The sequence below is a fragment of the Myxine glutinosa genome, chromosome 10 (assembly GCF_964187855.1).
Source record: "Myxine glutinosa chromosome 10, kmMyxGlut1.1, whole genome shotgun sequence".
Lineage (NCBI taxonomy): Eukaryota > Metazoa > Chordata > Myxini > Myxiniformes > Myxinidae > Myxine > Myxine glutinosa.
This window is the reverse complement of record NC_136270.1, coordinates 6,574,114-6,595,884: the sequence shown is the minus strand read 5'-3', so window position 1 is coordinate 6,595,884 and position 21,771 is coordinate 6,574,114. Positions and strand designations below refer to the sequence as shown.

Genomic DNA, 21,771 nt, shown 5'->3' with positions numbered 1-21,771 from the left:
ATGCACTTTATTGTACAGACCTAAACTCTTCAGGAATCCACTAATTGAAGGTCCAGGAACAATATTTGGTTGGTAACACATTTGCCACTGACGGCGAAATAGCTGAAATGGCCACACCCCTTTTTGGGCCACGCCCCCTTTTTTGCCGTGACTGTATCTACAGAACCGTTGGACCTAGGAGGTTGCCCGACCACTCAAAATTTGCGCAATGGCCACATTATGGGGGGTCAGTAATACATTTTCATATCCAAAAGTCAATGGTTTTTAAGATAATTGCCAAAAACCGATTTCAACATGTTACGAACTACAATATTATTCGTAATTGTTCCTGTTCCTGTTCCTATTGTTCAATTACTTGATTCCTGAAGAGTCTAGACTAGACTAGAGTCTAGACTAGAGTCAAGACTAGAGTCTAGACTAGAGTCTAGACTAGAATTTAGTCTAGAGTCTAGACTAGAGTCTAGACATGGCTAGAAATTCCGGTCATGGGTGTTTTGTCGTTTCAGCTGTGCGGAGGTGCATGCCTTTGTTCTTCGGGTTTGGCCGGACAAACTATAGCAGATGGGGTACGCTGTTCCTTGAAGATTGCCTGGACCTACAAAGGAAGTTCCCGGGTATCTACAGATGCTTTACAGATGGTGGATGGGTGATGTACCACACTACCCGACAAGGCAGTGCAGTAGGATTTGACATGGCACTCGAGAAGTGTTACAATAAACCCGCCAAGGTTGCTGGAGGTATCATTGGGATGACCAGACAGAAAGAAGCAGTAGCCTTATGGAATCTCCTAAAGCATGAGAAAGATCTTCATGTGGCACAGCTGCTGGAATGGTGCAACTTGGGAGACAAAGATGACAGTGAGCTGAGCCTACACCATGAGTTCAATCCAAGTTCTACGAAGATTGGCCATGTTCGTGCAAAGGCCCTTCTGGATTACATAAAATCCATCAACAATCCGTTCGACGCTGGAATCAGACTTCAGAACATCTCTACTGGAGCTGACATTCCCCAGGAGGTTGTCGACGGATTACTTGAATGCCTGGAAATTGGTGAGAAGAGTTATGAAGAGTTTGTTGAGACCAGATTTCAGGATAAGGAGAAGCACCTACATGATACAATCCCTACCAACCGCAAGACTGTTTTCGTGAAACGTACTTCTACTCCGTTCACAGCGAAGAAATCGATGGCGAAAAAGGATGCAGCGGAAACGGTTAGGTACATTGACTATGCTAGAGAAAGAGGGTACAGCATGCTAGAACTCCTGATGTATGAATTGACCAGCACATCCCAGTTCCTCACCACTGAATGTAAAGATGGCATCAAATTGAAGAAGCCCGATAAAGCCTCCTTAGCCAGGGAACTTGTCAGTCGCCTTCCACAGGAGACGAGGAATGTAAAGAGTGACGCTCAGATGACAATAGTGGACTTCATGGCACTTGTGCGTAAACTACCGATGAAAAAGATGGGCCTTCACACATTCGGGGAATTGGCTGAGAGTCTTTCCAACAGGATTCTTGCTACAGGCTCCGTGTCCACAAGAATAGACATTATTTTTGATGTTTATCAAAAATCATCAATCAAGCAAATGGAACGGGCACAGCGAAGTTCCTCAGAACAAATCACAATCACCATTGGGTCTGACAATCAGAAACTCCCTGTCGATCTTGATATGTTCTGGAGCTCAATGTTGAACAAAGTTCGGTTGCAGGAGTATGTCTTCAAGTGGATGCTGCAGAATGTCGAGTCGGACAAGGAAATATTCTTTGGAGGAGTATATGGGGGTGAATGCAGGAAACTGTTAGCTGGCACTGAAACACAGATCGCAGAGCTCTCAAGCAACCAAGAAGAAGCCGACGACAGAATCATGTTCCATATTAATGATGGTGTTGTGAAACACGGGGTTCAATCAGTCTTGGTCGACTCGCCTGACACAGATGTCTTTGTCAACCTCATCTTCCACTTCAACACAACCTGGCAACTACAAAAGCTGTACGTGAAGCTTGGTAACCGGAAAACAAAGAAAACTGTACCAGTCCACATGTTGGTTGATCAACTGGACAACGGTTTGGTGTCGTGTCTCCCAGCCATTCATGCTCTCAGCGGTTGCGACAGTACCAGCAAGGTGGGTCCAAAGCTGTCTGGCCTGAAAGCATCCATCGATCTCTCCCTACTGGAAGGGTTTGGTGTAGAAGAACTGTCACCACAGATAACAAGCAATGCTGAAAAGTTCCTTGTGTCTGGATTAAAGAAGACCGACTGTTCCACTTTCGATGAATATCGATGGGAGCAGTACCACAACTCCAAGAAAGAACTGGACTTCAACCAGCTTGTGTGCTGTTCATCAACGCTACGAGAACACATAAAGCGAGCATTTCTTCAGTGTAAGATGTGGTTGCAAGCCCCAACTCCTGCCGTCACCAAACCAGATCCACTCCAGTATGGGTATGAAGCAACGGACGTTGGCATAACACCAGTGATACTGCCAGTATCGTGCAGGCCCGATGACCTGCCTCCTCCATGCAAATGCCCAAGAGCATGTATGAGTACCAAAACGTGCACTTGCAGAGACAGGAACATTAAATGTGTCACGTTTTGTGGCTGTAGTAAAGGCGAAAAGTGTAGAAATCCAAATAAGTAAATTCCAAAATAGGATGATGCAAAAGGTATAAGTGTCATATAATGTTGTGGCCTTGGTGGTATCATACAATTGTAGTTCGTAACATGTTGAAATCGGTTTTTGGCAATTATCTTAAAAACCATTGACTTTTGGATATGAAAATGTATTACTGACCCCCCATAATGTGGCCATTGCGCAAATTTTGAGTGGTCGGGCAACCTCCTAGGTCCAACGGTTCTGTAGATACAGTCACGGCAAAAAAGGGGGCGTGGCCCAAAAAGGGGTATGGCCATTTCAGCTATTTCGCCGTCAGTGGCAAATGTGTTACCAACCAAATATTGTTCCTGGACCTTCAATTAGTGGATTCCTGAAGAGTTTAGGTCTGTACAATAAAGTGCATACTCAACCACCATGAGCTACTAGAGTAAATCAATTTTCTGAAATTTGTAGAATTTGTTTTTCACTTGGAAGTTGTGGGTTACGCTGTGTAAAAAAAAGGTGGAAAAAGTCTGGGTTAATGCAATTTAATTCCAGGTTATAAGGCAAAAAAGGTGAAAATTTGAAAAGTGGTGTAGACTTTCTATAGTCATTGTATAGTAGAGGATTAGTACTAATGTCCCGTGACCAAATCTCTGGAACAAAGGTTTGAAAGTGTTTTTGACATGCCTGAAGGGTACTGAACAAATTTGACTTGGGCTGCCCTCTTCAAAGTTCTGGAAGTTTTCGGTAGGGGTCAAATGAGGTCAAACAGGGGTCAAAATTGAAAAATGTTCTAATCCTTTTGAAAAGTATACCACATTACTCGTCTGGTCATAAGGAATCCAAAAAGGTATAGTTTGCCCTATCTGCGGACTTTAGTCACCGTGCTATGGACAGAAACATGAAAAGGTCAACGCACTTTGAGCAGGGGGTCAAATTTACTAATACGGTTAAGATTGTCTAATTTCAATGATCTTGGTGTCTAATTATATGTTTTCTGATATGACAAATTCAACTGAACAACTTTGAAAATTAAAAATAGCCACCTTGACCTTGAAATTTCAAAATGGCCGCCATAAATGAATGTTTGGACATAAAATTGGGTAACCCGGTCTTGCGGTCAAATTTTTCCATTTAAAACATGTTTAAAGTACCATATTGATAGTGAGTGTCTATGACAAGACAGTCTGGCAACTAAATATATTCAAGCGTTTTTTTAAATGGCCGGCATGGACACCAAAATGGTGACTAAAAGATGTGAAAAAAGTTACAGAAGCTATACATTTATAATCAAGTATGATGATATTTTCTTTAAAGTACCATAAGACATGATGTACAAGAATGTGTTTATTTTACAAAAGTGACTCCAAATGCATGTCCCATATTGAATCCATACAAAATGCAATATGTTGATGAGGATGACAGGCTGTGAATAACTGCACTTCAACAATGAGGTTTGCTCCATTGGCAGAAAGTTTGTGGACAATGTTGGATAAAGCTGTTGTTATCAATCTTAAGGGGAATTGCAATTAAAAAAAGGCTGTTGAATATTGAATGTACACATTTCTAAACCTGAATCATAACCCTGACTGAAGGCGAGACTAACATGAGCTCTTTTTTTTTTTTTTCTCTTCCATCTATCCATGTGTAGGTTTAGGGTGACATAGTCACTTTTTCGGTCTTCGAGGCCGGCCGATAGGCACAGTGTGACCAGAAGGGACGAGGTTCTCCTGACCGCGTGGCCCTCGACTCGGTAGGGTTTGTGGTGGAAGTATTGGTCAGAAGAAGAGTGCACATATGTTGTGTGCAAGAGACGAGATGGAAGGGAAGTGGTGTGAGAATGGTGAAGGGTAGGCAGGCACAGAAATACAAGTTTGTGTGGCAAGGGTGCCCGGAGGGCGTGAATGGTGTTGGTGTCCTGTTTTCTGAGGAGTTTGCAGACAGTGTGGTGAGTGTGACTAGAGTGAGTGATAGGTTGATGATGGTGAAAATGATGATTGGAAAGCTCTTGGTGAACGTCATCTCGGGATATGCTCCGCAGGTTGGTCGAAGCGATGAAGAGAAGGACAAGTTCTGGTGTGCGATAGAGAAGCTGATGGAAAACGTGAAAGATGAGGAAGTTGTTGTGGTGGGAGGAGACCTAAATGGACATGTGGGAAGGAGTATGGACGGTTTTGAGGGAGTTCATGGGGGTTACGGATATGGTGTGAGAAATGGAGAAGGTGAAAGGATTTTGGAGTTTGCTGATGGAGCTGATTTGTTGATTTGTAATACTCAGTTCCAGAAAGAGGACAATAAGCTTGTTACATACACGTCAGGTGGGTCGACGACAACCATTGACTACCTGATGGTGCGTAGGCGAGATAGGGGGCACCTCCGGGACACAAAGGTGATCCCGGGGGAGGAGGCTGTTTCACAGCACCACTTGGTTGTCTGCGACATAAGGGTGAAAGGTGCGAGGAGAGCTCGGCGGGTGAAGTACCAACCGAGAATGAAGGTGTGGAGGTTGAAAGAGGTGACAGTAAGGGAGGCATTAAAAGAGAGGCTGAGTAGGGTAGAGGATGATGTGGTTGAGCTTGAAAGTGGTTGGATGTCAATGAAAGCTAGTCTGTTGGGAGCCGTTGGTGAGGTATGTGGATGGACAAAAGGACCAACGAGGCACTCGGGAACATGGTGGTGGGATGTTGAAGTTGTAAAGAGGATTGACGAGAAGAGGAAGAAGTTCAAAGCGTGGCAGAAGGCGAAGGGTACGGGAGCAGAAACAGCAGAGCATGAAAGTTATAAGGCAGCCAGGAAGGCTGCAAAGAAAGAGGTAGCAAAGGCGCAGGAGGCATGTAGGAAAATGTTCGGAGAACGCTTGGATTCGGAAGAGGGTCAGAAAGCAGTATTCAGGATTGCAAAGCACATAGCGAAAGAGAGGTGTGATGTGATGGGGGTGAGTTGCTTGAAGGATGAAGTGGGACAAATCGTTGTCGACCCAGATGGAATTAAAGGAAGATGGAAAAGATATATGGAAATGCTGTTGAATACAGAGAATGAATGGGATGACAACATAGAGAGTAACTCAGTTTTAGGACCGGCAGAGAAGATAACTGAGAAGGAAGTTGAGGAAGCGATAAAAGCAATGAAGAGTGGAAAAGCGGGAGGGCCGACGGGAGTTGTGGGAGATATGTTGAAGGCAGCAGGAAGTTGGGGTGTGAAGAGAATGACAGAGATCTGTAATCTGGTGGTGAAAGAAGGCCGCATTCCAGTGGATTGGGAACTGAGTACCCTCGTCCCTCTATACAAGGGGAAAGGTGACCCTCTGGAGTGTGGCTCGTACCGAGCGATAAAGTTATTGGAGCATGGAGTGAAGGTATTGGAAAGGGTGTTGGAAAGGAGGATAAGGAAGAAAGTGAAGATCGACGAAATGCAGTTTGGATTTATGCCAGGAAGAGGAACGACAGATGCGCTTTTCATTGTGAGGCAGTTGCAGGAGAAGTACATGGATAAGAGGAAGAAGTTGTTTTTTGGGTTTGTTGATCTGGAGAAAGCATTCGATAGGGTTCCACGCAAAGTATTGACATGGGCATTGAGGAAGTTAGGAGTGGAGGAATGGTTGATCAGAGTAGTGATGGCAATGTACAAAAGAGCACGCACAGCTGTAAGGACGAAGGACGGGAACAGTGGTGAGTTTGAGGTGAAGGTGGGAGTGCATCAGGGGTCGGTACTAAGTCCACTACTATTTGTAGCTGTGATGGAGGTGCTGGCTCAGAACGTAAAGGAGGGTTTACCGTGGGAGTTGTTGTATGCAGATGATCTGGTGTTGATTGCGGAAAGTATGGATGGACTGAAGGAAAAGATGAACAAGTGGAAGGAATGTATGGAGACAAAAGGTCTGAAGGTGAATATCGGAAAGACAAAGGTGATGGCAAGTGGTAAAGCATGTGGTGAGGTGGAAAGAACTGGGAAGTGGCCGTGTGCTGTGTGCAGGAAGGGTGTCGGAGTGAACTCCATTCAGTGTACAATGTGCGCTGAGTGGGTTCATCAAAAATGTAGTGGTCTGAGAGGGTCATTAACCAGTGTGGCAGCTACATTCAAATGTAAGGTGTGCGCAGAGGGAGCTGCAGATGGAGGAAATGTTGAGTTGGATCTTGGAGATGGCGTGAAGCTGGAAGGTGTGAAAACATTTTGCTACCTCGGAGACATGCTGAATGGAGAAGGTGGATCAGACTCGGCAACGGTTGCTCGAGTGAGATGTGCATGGAAGAAGTTTCGGGAACTGAGTGGCGTGCTGATGAGGAGGAGAGTGTCGCTGAAGCTGAAGGGAAAGGTGTATGCTACATGTGTGAGAAGTGTTATGATTTATGGGAGCGAGACATGGGTAATGAACGTAGAGCAGCAACGAAGGCTGGAAAGGGTGGAAATGCGAATGGTTCGATGGATGTGCGGAGTATCGTTGAGAGAGAGGAGGACAAATGATGAATTGCGAAAGATGATGGGAATATTGCCTGTGATTGATGCTGTGAAGAGGAACAGGTTGAGATGGTTTGGTCATGTATTGAGGAAGGATGAAAGTGACTGGTTGAGAAGAGTGATGGAAGTTAATGTAGAAGGAAGTAGAGGACGGGGAAGACCGAGAAAGACTTGGCTAAAGATGGTGGAAGAAGAAATGCGGGCAAGGGGGTTAACAAGGAGAGATGCAGAAAATAGGGCAAAATGGAGAAGATTGTCATGGGGACCGCAAGGCTAACCCCCGCTCTAGCAGGGAAAATTGCCTTAAAATGCATGTTGTTGTTGTTGTTGTCTTCCATCTATCGTTTCGTCTAGGTAATATCAAGACCCTTCTGTGAAAAATGTCAACACCTGCACTGAAACCTGGTCCAACCAGAAAAAGGGGAAGAGATGCATTAACCGGACTTTGTATCCTATGTAATGAAGAATGTGACGATGACAAGAGCAACCTCTCCATAGATGCATGGGAACGCATGAAGACCAAGGCACAAGATTGGAGAGGACTGCATACATTTGGAACTGTTTGTGATACAGTCAATTGAGATGCTGGACCCAATGGTGTGTTTTTCACAAGAATTGTAGGACTGCATTGGCAGCTCAACGGGGGCTTCAGCAAGCTTCAAGACAAAATGAAAAACAACAGGAAAAGCAGACACAAGACACACAACAACCTGGGCCACCTGTGCCGTGCCCTAACCGCCCTTCACGTAGCAAATGTCTTCTTCAAGACAAGAACCTATGCATCTGGTGCATGAAGCCAGAAGACAGAAAACATGGCAAAAAGTTATGTCTTATCCAACAGTGGAATGCATGGCACATCTTCAAGGCACATACAGCATACCTAGAAGATGTCCAAATGCGAGACAGAATTTTGTCCGTTATACTCGTAGATACAACACCTGACCCTTTTGCTACTGAAATACGATACCATCGATCATGTTGGAAGAAGTATGTATCCCCCATTACCGCCAAATTGTTGACAACGAAGCCAGCATGTTGAAGCAGACACAATTCTTCTATTCATATATTCCCAACTTAGGAAGTCTGGAGTACAAGATGCCGTTGTTATTGATGCGGAAGACACAGATGTACTTGTATTAGCCTAGCCGCATATGCAGCCCATCAAGTGGAAGGGGTATTAAGTATTAAGCGGAGGAAGGCAATCTTTGATTGCAAAGCACTGTGCAATGAAGACATTGCTAAAGTCATAATCCCCTTCCATATCCACACTGGCGCAGATGCTGTCTCCAGCTTCTATGGTCATGGCAAGAAATCGGTTTTTGAACGTGCCATGAAATCACATGAAGCAAGGAAGTTGCTGTCAGGACTCGGGAGAAGTCTCCCAATAACAGCAAACACGCTATCTGACATGGAGCTGTTCACCATCAGGTACAAGGATAACAGGAGCAGCACACTTGGTACAGCGCAGGCATCAAAGTGGGAAGCAATGAAGAGGATGTCAACTCTAAAGATTCCTCCTGATAGCGATACCCATAATTTGAAGGTCACGAGAGCCAACTATCAGGTTTTCATCCTGTTAACTACATGAATCCAGATCCTCCACCGTCACCTCTGCAACATGGTTGGAGTATGACAGAAGGCATATGCTCCCCAACACGTTACACACGGACAGCTCTACCTTCGTGTCTAAGTAACATTGTTGTTCAAGAACCTATCACAACAATAGTAAACGATACAGAATCTGACTGACAGATTCGGATATAAGTGACTTTGATTCTGACTCCGATGGATATGACAATGAGTAGGACAATGAGCTGTAAATGGAGCAAGATATAAATGTTTCTTGTATCATAGAGGTAGATAATTGGAAATGAAAATGGATGATATCAGTAGATGTGCTGATGCTATGTGCCCAAAGCATGGATACAAATGTATTAAAGTGTTTCTTCAAGTCTGTCCCTATGAACCAACAGTATATGTTTGACCAATTAATGACCCAACGTCCGAAAAATTGACCGCAAAACCGGGTTACCCAATTTTATATCCAAACATTCATTTATGGCGGCCATTTTGAAATTTCAAGGTCAAGGTGGCTATTTTTAATTTTCAAAGTTGTTCAGTTGAATTTGTCACGTCAGAAAACATATAATTAGACACCAAGATCATTGAAATTGGACAATCTTAACCGTATTAGTAAATTTGACCCCCTGCCCAAAGTGCATTGACCTTTTCATGTTTCTGTCCATAGCACGGTCACTAAAGTTCGCAGATAGTGCAAACTATACCTTTTTGGAGTCCTTATGACCAGACGAGCAATTTGGTATACTTTTCAAAAGGATTAGAATATTTTTCAATTTTGACCCCTGTTGACCTCATTTAACCCCTACCGAAAATTGCCAGAACTTTGAAGAGGGCAGCCCAAGCCAAATTTGTTCAGTACCCTTCAGGCATGTCAAAAACACTTTCAAACCTTTGTTCCAGAGATTTGGTCACAGGACGTTAGTACTGATCCTCTATTATTTAGTCGGTGTAGCATACTGCTTTATTCAACAAGGTGAGCGTCTAGGCTAGGGGTATTGCCCCTATTTTCACGGTGCAGCCCATAGGGAAAAGCCGTCTAGCACAGTGTTTTTCCGTCCGTATGTCCCCTCAAACGTATACCAATCAGAGCTGAGGATCTGGTCATATGACAGGCTGATGTGATTACGTCTGATGTCATTACGGCAGTACGGCGGCTGACTGTCCACACTCCAGCATTTTGATTCCAATTTCGTTCATGCCGAACATATCGTCGAACCTGTCATATATTATATATACTATACATATATATATACTATTACAATCGCCATGCTCTACCTTTACAATTTTCATTCAGTGTGAAACACAAACAAACCGATTGTTACAACGACCATCAAATATCGAAAGCATAGACGTTACGTCTCTTCCAACAATACGGTACGTATAGGCCTTAGGCTTCATGCCTCACCTTCGGACCACTTCGGACAAATTAAGCCCAGGTTTCTTAATACAGTAGCATCTAGAACACTACTGTATTAAGCCGTCGAGAACAGTATTTGTCCATCTGTATATCCCCTCAAACGTATACCAATCAGAGCTGAGGATCTGGTGACATGACAGGGTGATGTGATTACGTCTGATATTACAAGGACGAATCGATTCGATTTTCGTGAAGATCTGAATATGGATCCGGATTGGAGAATTTTTAATTTTCTTAAGTGATTCTTCACCATTGAGTGATATGGACAAAAACGATATGTAGCGATATCACAAAACGTTGTGGACTAATTATGATTAAACTTGGTGGATGAGTTGGGTACATGACAAGAACAATCCGATTAGTTTTTGGTTCAGGTCCGAATCCAGATCCGGCCTATCAGTGGGATACAAAACATAAACTGTTCAGCCTGGCGGAGCTCTTTACCAAGTGCCCTTTAGTCCTCCCTGTTTTGCTGTTTGTTTCAAAGTTCAGCCTCATATGATGCTCGGTAAGCATTACCGACCACAAATTGGGCTTGTGCCTGGAAATTAATCTCTATCATTGGTTCCAGTAGTGGGTTTGGGGTTTTAATCAGCTGAAAGCTTTCTTTGTTTGTTGCTGAAGGAAGTGAAAAAGGTTTTTCCTATTATTGTGGCTTTTAACTAGGAATGTGTAGGAGAAGGTCGTGCTGTATAGCCTAGTGGTATAGACACTCGTCCCTGACATGTGTAGCTTGTGTTCAAATCTCAACGCAGCTATAAACTGTCCTTCTGGTGTTTCACAGGCAGGACGATTCATCAATGTGTGGTGCGGTGCGTCCCACAGTTGGACGTTAAACTGAGTGTCCCGTCTGCCGACATTAGTCGGCGGACATTAAAGATCTCACGGTGTCCTTCGTGAAGAGTAGGTGAGCTATTGCCAGCACCATCAACAAATTTCAAATTACACCCGAACTACTGCTGGGAGGGCAACAGCAATCCACCCAGCATGACCCTTGCCAAGAACCTGCTTTGGAAACACCGACACTCTACCACAGATTATGGTACATCTCATATTATCATGTAGAGGAAAGCAATAATATCTCCTGAACAATCCAACCGGTTATCAGACTACTTTCTTTCCACCTTTCCACCTACTTTTTCTACCTTTTTTCTTTCTTTCAGCTACATTCAAGTGTAAGGTGTGCACAGAGTGAGCTGCAGATGGAGGAAATGTTGAGTTGGATCTTGGAGACAGCGTGAAGCTGGAAGGTGTGAAAACATTTTGTTACCTAGGAGACATGCTGAATGGAGAAGGTGGATCAGAATCGGCAACGGTTGCTAAAGTGAGATGTGCATGGAAGAAGTTTCGGGAACTGAGTGGCGTGCTGACGAGGAGGGGAGTGTCGTTGAAGCTGAAGGGAAAGGTGTATGGTGCATGTGTTAGAAATGTTATGATTTATGGGAACGAGACATGGGTAATGAACATAGAGCAGCAACGAAGGCTGGAAAGGGTGGAAATGCGAATGGTTTGGTGGATGTGCGGAGTATCGCTGAGAGAGAGGAAGACAAATGATGAATTGCGAAAGATGATGGGAATAGAGCCTGTGATTGATGCTGTGAAGAGGAACAGTTTGAGATGGTTTGGTCATGTGTTGAGGAAGGATGAAAGTGACAGGTTGAGAAGAGTGATGGAAATGAATGTAGAAGGAAGTAGAGGACGGTGTGGAAATGTAACTCATTGATCGTTGGAACTGGTAACGAAACAGGTGAAGTCCAGGTGGTTCGTAAGAATGTCAGGAATGTATCTCAGAACATGGAACCTGGGAGTTCCTTTGTCCACCTGTATCATGGCCCCGGGCTAACACACATTCCCAAGCCTTCACTATTGTTTTGCAAAGAGGGTGAAGGAACTCCCCAGCAGGGGGGAGGCGATTGTGGATAACCAAGGAGCTTCAGCGCACGGAGGATTAACAGTTAGCGCACAGAGGATTAACTCGAGCATGCCGATGTAAACAAGGACAAACTTTGAGTCGAGAGCAGTTGTCATCAGAAGCTCTGCCCGACGGAACGAACGAGTACCAACGAGTACGGCGCTGCGGAGAAACATCGGCCGAGAAAGAGGGACTATGCGGATAGAGTTATCTGGTCCATTGAGTTAACGGTAGTTATTAGTATTTAAAACAAGTGAACAACTAGTTAATAAAGTCTTGCCCTTTTGTAAAAAAAAAAAAAAAAAAAAAAAAGAATAAGTGGGGAGAAATTATGATAATAATACATTATGCTTAATTTGTGGGTTTGCAAAATTTGTTGGGAATTAGATATTCCTGTTTGTGATTGTAATCATATACACTTGTTATAAATGCATTTATTTTCTTTGAGTAGTGCTAAAATACCTGCACGAGTTAATTTTTGAACTATATTAACCTGAAAGCAATTGTGGATGCTATTCTTAGTTTAGTAGTCAAATACATACCTGATTGAATATTATTTGTGTGACGCATATAAATGAATATAACTTTTTGAATGTTTTAAGGAAAAACAACAAATTGTTGAATGTGAAACTGTCGGAAGATATACATGATTATGCTGATTTCATGGTAAGATGTACCCTATCTGATTCAGTGTGTGTGGAAAGCAGATTCAGATGTGACTGAGAATAAGGATAAGACGAGATCACATTTGAAGGGGGTGCTAACGGAATTGGGAAGAAGTTCGAGAAAGAAAATTTGTGGCTAAAAAATGAAGTTAATCATGGCATACACCCTCTTCCTAAAAGAATGATGAAGACATTCTCCCGTGTAACTTGGAGATGGATGCTTACCTTCACCAAGGAAATTTATGTGACCATTTGCCTGGATCACACTGCAACATATGAAAGAAAGGCGATCACTTACTCTTGTTTGAAGGCTTCGAACATTCATCACATCAGAAGTTGCAGGACAACGACATTTTACCTGCAACCTCTGTGAAATGCGGGGACATATGTTATTACTTCACCAACTTCCGGGGAGCCAGCATGGAGCTGCAAACAAACGGCTGTGCCTTTTCACAACAGCTGTGCATGATTCTGCTTGTTGCTCCTGGTATGGACCATGGATGACCTGAACACCATGGTCCCAACATCATTGTGGATGCATCCGGCATCCCTGTTCCACATCTTGCTGGCCAAGCAACGTCACACCAATACTTGCTGCCCACTCATAATGAGGGAGGAGGCAAGTCGACTACAACTGGGCGAAGGCCTTGTTCAGGAATTACGATGGGTTACAGCAAGAGTGGCAAGAATGCTACATGGAGAGCAGGGTCAGTCTATGACTCCGTGCAGTTATTACAACAGCAAGACCCTACACGAAGTAGTGCAGGTGCTATGAAGACATTCGGAGAAAATGTGTCATACCTGAATTCAAACACAAGTGATCAGCCCTTCTTTTCAAACAAAGAGTCAACATTTGTGTGGAGGCAAACGGTTTTGCCAGATGTTGCAGATGCTTTACGAAACTTGAAAATGAAGTGAAATTGTTGTATCGTGGTGATGGTGAAGTGTTGTTTTGAAAAGATATTTGTGATGCAAATGCAATAGATTGAACAATATGGAAGGAGTCAATGACCAACGAAATGTTTTGTGATCAGATTCGTGCAGGATGACAGTGTATGCCTAAGGGAATTGAATTACCAAAGTTATGGTTTGAATACTTGTATTGATGTTTACTTGTAGTGATTGATTGTTTACTTATATTTGTACTGATGTTTACTTGTAGTGATTGATTGTTTACTTATATTGATGTTTAGATTAATGGTTAATATAAACAAAAACAAAAAGATGAGGGAATTGTGGAAATGTAACTCATTGATCGTTGGAACTGGTAACGAAGCAGGTGAAGTCCAGGTGGTTCGTAAGAATGTCAGGAATGTATCTCAGAACATGGAACCTGGGAGTTCCTTTGTCCACCTGTATCATGGCCCCGGGCTAACACACATTCCCAAGCCTTCACTATTGTTTTGCAAAGAGGGTGAAGGAACTCCCCAGCAGGGGGGAGGCGATTGTGGATAACCAAGGAGCTTCAGCGCACGGAGGATTAACAGTTAGCGCACAGAGGATTAACTCGAGCATGCCGATATAAACAAGGACAAACTTTGAGTCGAGAGCACTTGTCATCAGAAGCTCTGCCCGACGGAACGAACGAGTACCAACGAGTACGGCGCTGTGGAGAAACATCGGCCGAGAAAGAGGGATTATGCGGATAGAGTTATCTGGTCCATTGAGTTAACGGTAGTTATTAGTATTTAAAACAAGTGAACAACTAGTTAATAAAGTCTTGACCTTTTGTAAACCTGTTTCCGGTCATTGGAGTCTTGAGTCCCAAACACACTTCCACGACAACGGGGAAGACCGAGAAAGACTTGGCTAAAGATGGTCGAAGAAGAAATGCGGGCAAGGGAGTTAACAAGGAGAGATGCAGAAAATATGGCAAAATAGAGAAGATTGTCATGGGGACCGCGAGGCTAACCCCCGCTCTAGCAGGGAAAATTGCCTTAAAAAGCATGTTGTTGTTGTTTGTTTCTTTCCACCATATTTGCTCCATTTTTGCAGGTGCTTTTTTTTTTTTTTAAACAAAAGCTTTTCACCAATTCTTCTTTTATAAAGTTGTCTACATATTCCTTTCCTGTTACTCTATTTTTTCCTACCATGCTATTTCAGCTCTATTTGTTTGTGAATGCTCAACTATGAGCAATTTTCTCGCAAGATCAAAAAGACATACATAGGTGTTTACAGGATAGCACAAAGGTAGCGCACTCATCTTTCAGCTGCCTCATCTGTGGTTCGACTCCTGACACCTTACAAACCAACCAAGATGCTTCGATCATAGAGTGATTGATAAATGAGTGTGCTATCCTTTGGAACAATAAGAACAAGAGGAAGAATTATGACAAGAACAACAAGAATTCAATTCAAGAACAAGGAACAAGAGGAAGAATCAAGAAGAGAAATTTGGAACTTTGGATTTGAACAAGAGGAAGGAATGTGGAGATTATGCTTTTGTACATGTTCTGTTTAAATATTTCATTCATTTAGAAGAAGGAAAATGCTTGGCTCAGCTTAAATTTGTTTTTTCGAAACTGGCTTGCCAGCATAACCTTGGACATGGAGTAAGGGAGATTGAGCCTTGGAGTGCAGCAATGCCGTTATATTTTCCTTGCGTGGGTGTTCAGCTGATAGCAGTGAGGAGAACAAACCAAGCCTTCATTTCCCAGACTTGCCTGTTGATAAAAGCTGTCTGTTTAACAGTAGAGCTAGAGAGAGTCTCAGAACCATCTTGGTGGCCATAAGCCTTGATGCTTCGTTGGACTTCCCTCCATGATCATGCTTGGTAATTGAATAAACCTGCTTCACTCTTTTGGACGATCTCGACCAGAGTTCGTTTACCAACAGGTACATTAATCCGGGCATCTTGTTACCCTCGCCATAGGAGAGGGTATTGCATTTGAATCCATTTGTCTGTGTCTGTTTGTCTGTTTGTTTGTTTGTCCGCACAAAATAAATATGATTTTCTCTGCAACCGTTGGTCCGATTGACAGGAAATTTTCACCATAGGTGCAACTCCACCAGCAGAATTTTTTAATGATAATTATGACGTCACAGGTCGCGTGGTTCGGCCGCCATCTTGGAAAAATTGAAAAACTTTGTACCTCTATATCTCCGAAAGTGCTGAATAGAAAAAATTGAGACATGGCTCATTGTAAAGAACTCTCCATGGGGAATAAAATATGTTAACGATGATGTCATAGGTACCTCCATTATGACGTCATAATTCGACAAGTACAAAACTTCATCCGATCAAGATAAAATTTCTTGAGCGCCATGTCGGCATAAACTGGAGGAGAAAAAAAAATAATGACGTCATCGGTCACGTGGTTCGGCCGCCACATTTGTTTTAACACAAAAGCCTTAAAAACCACTGAAAATACATCCTGGCGAGGGTTTTCAATCTCCGATTGCTCTTTTTCTTGTTACCCTCACCAGAGGAGAGGGTATTGCATTTGAGTCCGTTTGTCTGTTTGTTTGTCTGTTTGTCTGTTTGTTTGTTTGTCCGCACAGAATAAATATGATTTTCTCTGCAACCGTTGGTCCAATTGACAGGAAATTTTCACCATAGGTGCAACTCCACCTGCAGAATTTTTAAAATGATAATTATGACGTCATAGGTCGCGTGGTTCCGCGCCATCTTGGAAAAATCGAAAAACTTTGCACCTCTACATCTCGGTAAGCGCTGAATAGAAAAAATTGAGACATGGCTCATTGTAAAGAACTCTCCATGGGGAATAAAACATGTTAATGATGATGTCATAGGTGCCTCCATTATGACGTCATAATTCGGCAAGTACAAAACTTCATCCTAGCAAGATGAAATTTCTTGAGCGTCATGTTGGCATAAACTGCTGGAGTGAAAAAATAATGATGACGTCATCGGTCACGTGGTTCGGCCGCCATCTTGGAAAAACCGAAAAAGTTTGCACCTCTATATCTCCGAAAGTGCTGAATATAAAAAATTGAGACATGGCTCATTGTAAAGAACTCTCCATGGGGAATAAAATATGTTAATGATGATGTCATAGGTGCCTCCATTATGACGTCATAATTCGACAAGTACAAAACTTAATCCGATCAAGACGGAATTTCTTGAGCATAATCTAGGAATAAATTAGTTTAGAAATACAATGATGACGTCATCGGTCACGTGGTTCGGCCGCCATATTTGTTTTAACACAAAAGCCGTAAAAAACACTGAAAATACATCCTGGCGAGGGTTTGCAATCTCTGATTGCTCTTTTTCTTGTCTGATATTATTTGTTGATGGACTTTATAGATCTCACAGAGTTTTTCATGAGAGTAGATCTTTCTGTGCCAGTGCCCTGACCAAATTCCAAATTGCTGACCTAACCTGTTGCCCACGAGCCATGTATACAAAGATCATCAAGTAACTGAGACAAGTAAAACACGTGCAGGAATGGAACTTGAGGATGGAATTGGAACACTTGCTTCGCAACGAAGAAGAGCCAATATCGATGCGAGTGCAGTAGTTCTCTAATGTTCCCCAGCAAACAAAAAGCAAGTCACCCTAATGAGCTATATCAGCAACAACAGACAACACTGTAAAATATCAATACATGAAAATATTTTTTGCAAAATTCTTTCTGTTAAAGCGTCTTCTTCTTTAACAGCGACAATTATTCCCATGTTTTTGTTTGATTGGCCAGGGAAGCTTGGCCCTAGTCTTAAGCGAATGGGAATAATGGGAATAATTGTCGCTGTTAAAGAAGAAGACGCTTTAACAGAAAGAATTGTGCAAAAAATATTTTCATGTTTTGATATTTTACAGTGTTGTCTGTTATTGCTGATATAGCTCATTATGGTGACTTCCTTTTTGTTTGCTGGGGAACATTAGAGAACTACTGCGCTCGCAACGATATTGGCTCTTCTTCGTTGCGAAGCAAGTGTTCCAGTTCCATCCTCAAGTTCCATTCCTGCACGTGTGTGCCTGACGTTCGATGTAGGTTTTTGCAGGAATTTGGAATTTGGCCCATGGTGCAGACAATAACTCACCTACTCTTCAAGAAAAACACCGTGGGATCTCCAAATCCTTCCACAACCGTTGGAAATATCATGTTATGTATCGTTTTTGGCCCCATCTCTCAATGGTGAAGAATTACTTATCAAAATTAAAACATTCTTGCATCCAGATCCGGATCTCCACCAAAATCTAATCAATTGGTCCTTGTCACAAACCCAACCTGTCCACCAAGTTTTGTCCAAATCTATCCATAACCTATTGAGATATCGTGCTCACAGACAAACAAACAGACACACAGCAGTGAAAACACATGCTTCATCCACCTTCGGTGGCGGAGGTAACAAGTATGGCTTCCTTGTCTTTAATCATCATTTTAATTTTCATCACTGCGTACACTCTGGGGATACAATGGGGCACAGGAGCATTAACCATAGGGGAAGCAGTAGTTTAAAAGGAGGAATAACATTAGCCTTAAAATATGGGGTGGGATTAGTATTTCTTTTTCCCACGCACCCGCACGCACACAGGTGGATACCTTGAGACCTGGTAGGGCTCCATTGCACCATAGGAAACCCGCATTTTGGAGATAACAACCAGTGGGATAACATCCCATCCAACCACACAAACTATGCAGGTGCCTTACCTCTTGAAGCTTCATCAGAACTTGCTCCATAAGCAGCAGTGCATTTCTAGGCTCACGTGTAGACAGCTCTTCCAGGCTCCAGCGGATTAGTGCCAAGCCACCTGCAATAGTACAAGATGTAAAGGTTTACTTCTGAGCCAAGTGTGCTTGAATTTCTACAGCTTAAAATGACAAAATGCTAGGTCTTCTGGAGTCAATCAACAAAATCCATAACTTTACAACCAATAAGATATCTGTAGTTCAACTTTGCACAAAAAAAACAAATACCTGATCCCTCTTGTTGAGAGACGTCGCAGTGACGGAGATGCACTTTATATGATTAACTCCCATTTCTCATCATCCACGTACTACTCTCACCACCGTAAACCCCCAAGGAGTACCTCCCGCTATGCTTTCTCCTCTGCAACCATCTCTGGTTGTCTGTGTTTTATACCATCCTTCCAACAGTGAAGACTCCATTTTTGGTATACAAAGTCAAGACTCGTGCAAGAAAAGCAGAAAAGAACACAGTGGAAGGCAGGGAAACACACCAACGGATAGGATGAGGGACGCAACAGAGGGATATTTGTAGGAAGAATGACAGAGGGGAAAATGATAGCAAGAGCAGTTCAGTCACTAAAACTCTCGGGTCTCACTACCTGCCACAATCTTTCTTGGGCAAACCACATTTCTAAGTTTCCCTTCAACGCCAGCTCACTGCTTGCAGAAAACCAGACTTTCTGAATTCCTCAACTCATGCCGTGAATTCATTGCTATCAGCAGAACCTCTACTCACTGTCCAGGTGGAGGATGGAGTGCCTCAAGACTGTCTTTGGCATTCCAACCTGAAACTGGACTTGGGCACAGTCTTGTTACTCATCAACGGAAACAACATCTCCCATCCTGTACAAGGTGGACGGAGGTTGTGTTGTCACCTCTGTTTGTCTATGAGCAGGATATCTCAAAAGGTTATGGACGGATTCAGATGAAATTTGGTGGACATGTTGGGTATGTGACAAGAACGAACCGATACGGTTTTGTGATGATCCGTATCTGGATACAAGACGTTTTTAATTTTTTTATTAACTCATCACCATTGAGAGATCGGGCTAAAACGATATATAGCACAATATTTCAAAAAGTTGTGGACGGATTATGACAAAACTTGGAGGATGAGTTGGGCATGTGACAAGAATAAGCCAATTGGATTTTGGTTCATGTCCGGAACCAGATCAGGTTTATCAGTGGGATATAAAATGGAAACGGTTCATCCTGGCAGAGGTATGCGCTCTCTTCCAAGTGCCGCTCTAGTTTTTGCAGATGAATCCCCATCATATTGTACAGTACCATCATCCCAATGATGGGGAAAAGCAGCTGTCCCACTCTCTGTTGATCTGTAATGGATCAAATACTCCTCTGACAAACTAAAGAAGTCTTTCAATCCTGGAAAATCTCAGTTTCACAATGTCATTCTGGAGTGATCGTCAAATGAATCCACCTATTTCCATGTTGAGCCGCTGGGAGCTATCAGCCATGACCTCATCAATGATGACCATATATAACAAAGCAGGCATCCAAGGCAAACAGCAGACAGGGCATCCTCCATCATTCCTTAAAAAATCAGAACTACTCAGCCGACAAGGCCTTTGTCCATACCTCAGTAGTGTACTGCTCTCTCTTATGAGCTGGCACCACAACATCGCCTCACCTCATCTCTCTATGTCTCTCTCCGTTGGATTCTGTGGATTCCAAAGCTCTCAAGATCATTGGAATCGACCACGATGATGCCCGAATAAAAGGCCTGTTACTCTCATATTGCAGATCGGTGGGTGACTTCTGTTTATTACTACCTCTTCTCTGCTCTAGCTCCCTCTGCTCTAGCTCCCTCTACTCTAGCTCCCTCTGCTCTAGCTCCCTCTGCTCTCTCAGCCTCTGCCACTCCCCAACTACTCCAGGAAAAACATATTCTTCCGCTAAGAGGACATTTGTTAACCTCCAAAATCCAGTCTTACCACCCACCACCACCGACCAATTTATTCCTCTTTTCCTCCGTCTGTGGAACAGCCTTCCTGAAGCTCTTCCATCTGACTCTTCCCTCGTTCATTCCCTTGTTTATTGTGTCCAACAGTGACCACACTGTCAGTTGGTTGGCTTTTTACACTCCGTCCCCTCGCTCATCCATAGGTCTGTGTTGTACAAAAAATAAAATCAACTATTCTTCAGGTATGCTCCTCAATTGTGGAACCTTTGTGTGCCTTTTACAATGAGCTACTCGTTTATTAGTTTTCAAATCCCTCTTAAACCCCCATCTTTTTGCAGTCGCTTTTGCTTAATTTTCATTCTTCTTGCCATTTATTTTTGTAAAGTGTGTTAAGACGTTACTTCTAAATAAAAAGTGCTCTACTAAAAATTGATCGATTGAAACATGTTTTTATACACATAAGAGCTAGAGCAGAATGTAAGGGAACAAAATGGAAGAGGGGAAACAAAAACAGCAGAGTACTGAAACCATCTCTTATCTTCCCCCATCCAAAACCTTGATCTTTTCTACCCCTGTCAATTAATTCACGCCAGATCCACTTTTCTGAAATACCGACTTCTTTCCTGGAAGTCCGAGCAGTGTCCATGTGTTTTTACCTCTCCCACCCCCCACCCCCTTTCCCACGCCTCCTCCCCCCAAGCCCTCTACCTCCCACAGATCTCCCGATGTCCGGCTCTCAAATGTTGTACTTGTGCGCTTCCCCCTCTCTCCCCATCTTGTCTCCCGCTCCCTTTATTGCATCGTATGTGTCCGTTGTTGTTTTTTTTTTCTTAGTCATTAATGTTAGCTCTTACACGAGCCTCGATCATGTATACAAAAAATAATTTAAAAAAAGATTCGAAGTGACAGTGAGATCAGGGAGGGGTAAGGGGACAGGCTGCGGACAAGCTGCACACAAGCCAAACGAAACAGCAACAAGAGCAAGGGGAAAGCGGGGATGAAACAGAAAAGGAGACTTCTCTACTGCAGAGAGGTTTGAAGTAACGGAACCATGTGCTTCGTCTCCACCTTGACTAGATGTGGTGGCATTGTGGTTAGAGAGTCAGCTCTGAGTCTAGGAAGTTGGAGGTTCGATGCTGACCCTCACCAAGTCATACAAAAAAGGTACGTGCTGCCCCCTCGCTTGACAATCATGTAGGTTGTAGAGGATGGAGCATGGATAAACCAAATGATTAAACTCTCGACTGCGGATATTAAAAGAGACGTAATAAAGATGGAGTCACCGGGACCAAGAGCTTCCCGGGAAGTTATGTCACTTCTCCCAAGCTCGGCGGCTGTGTTTTTGTATGAAATCAGCACTGGTGTTGTCTCATGTATTTGTCTGCATTTGTGTGTGCGATGTCTGCTTAAGCTACTCCACAACCATTTAACTGTGCACAGATTGACTTTAAAATTTGCTTTTTGTCCTGTGCCATCCTCAAAGGGTAGTAAATGCTTGTTTGGCAATAGTCTTCAGTTTCCCTCAACATATCCAGGATGTCTAACCATTCACACTCCTTCATACCAT

At 43.1% G+C, this 21,771-nt stretch overlaps 1 protein-coding gene across 1 annotated transcript in view; it reads right to left on the bottom strand.

Moving 5' to 3' along the window:
* The window catches only part of LOC137434268 (phosphoinositide 3-kinase regulatory subunit 5), a 90,567-nt gene that overhangs the window by 43,291 nt on the left and 25,505 nt on the right, over window positions 1-21,771 (bottom strand). The window contains exon 3 of the mRNA XM_068127109.2: window positions 18,245-18,345. Coding sequence (XP_067983210.2) covers window positions 18,245-18,345 — 101 coding nt within the window. The remainder of the gene's footprint in view (window positions 1-18,244; window positions 18,346-21,771) is intronic.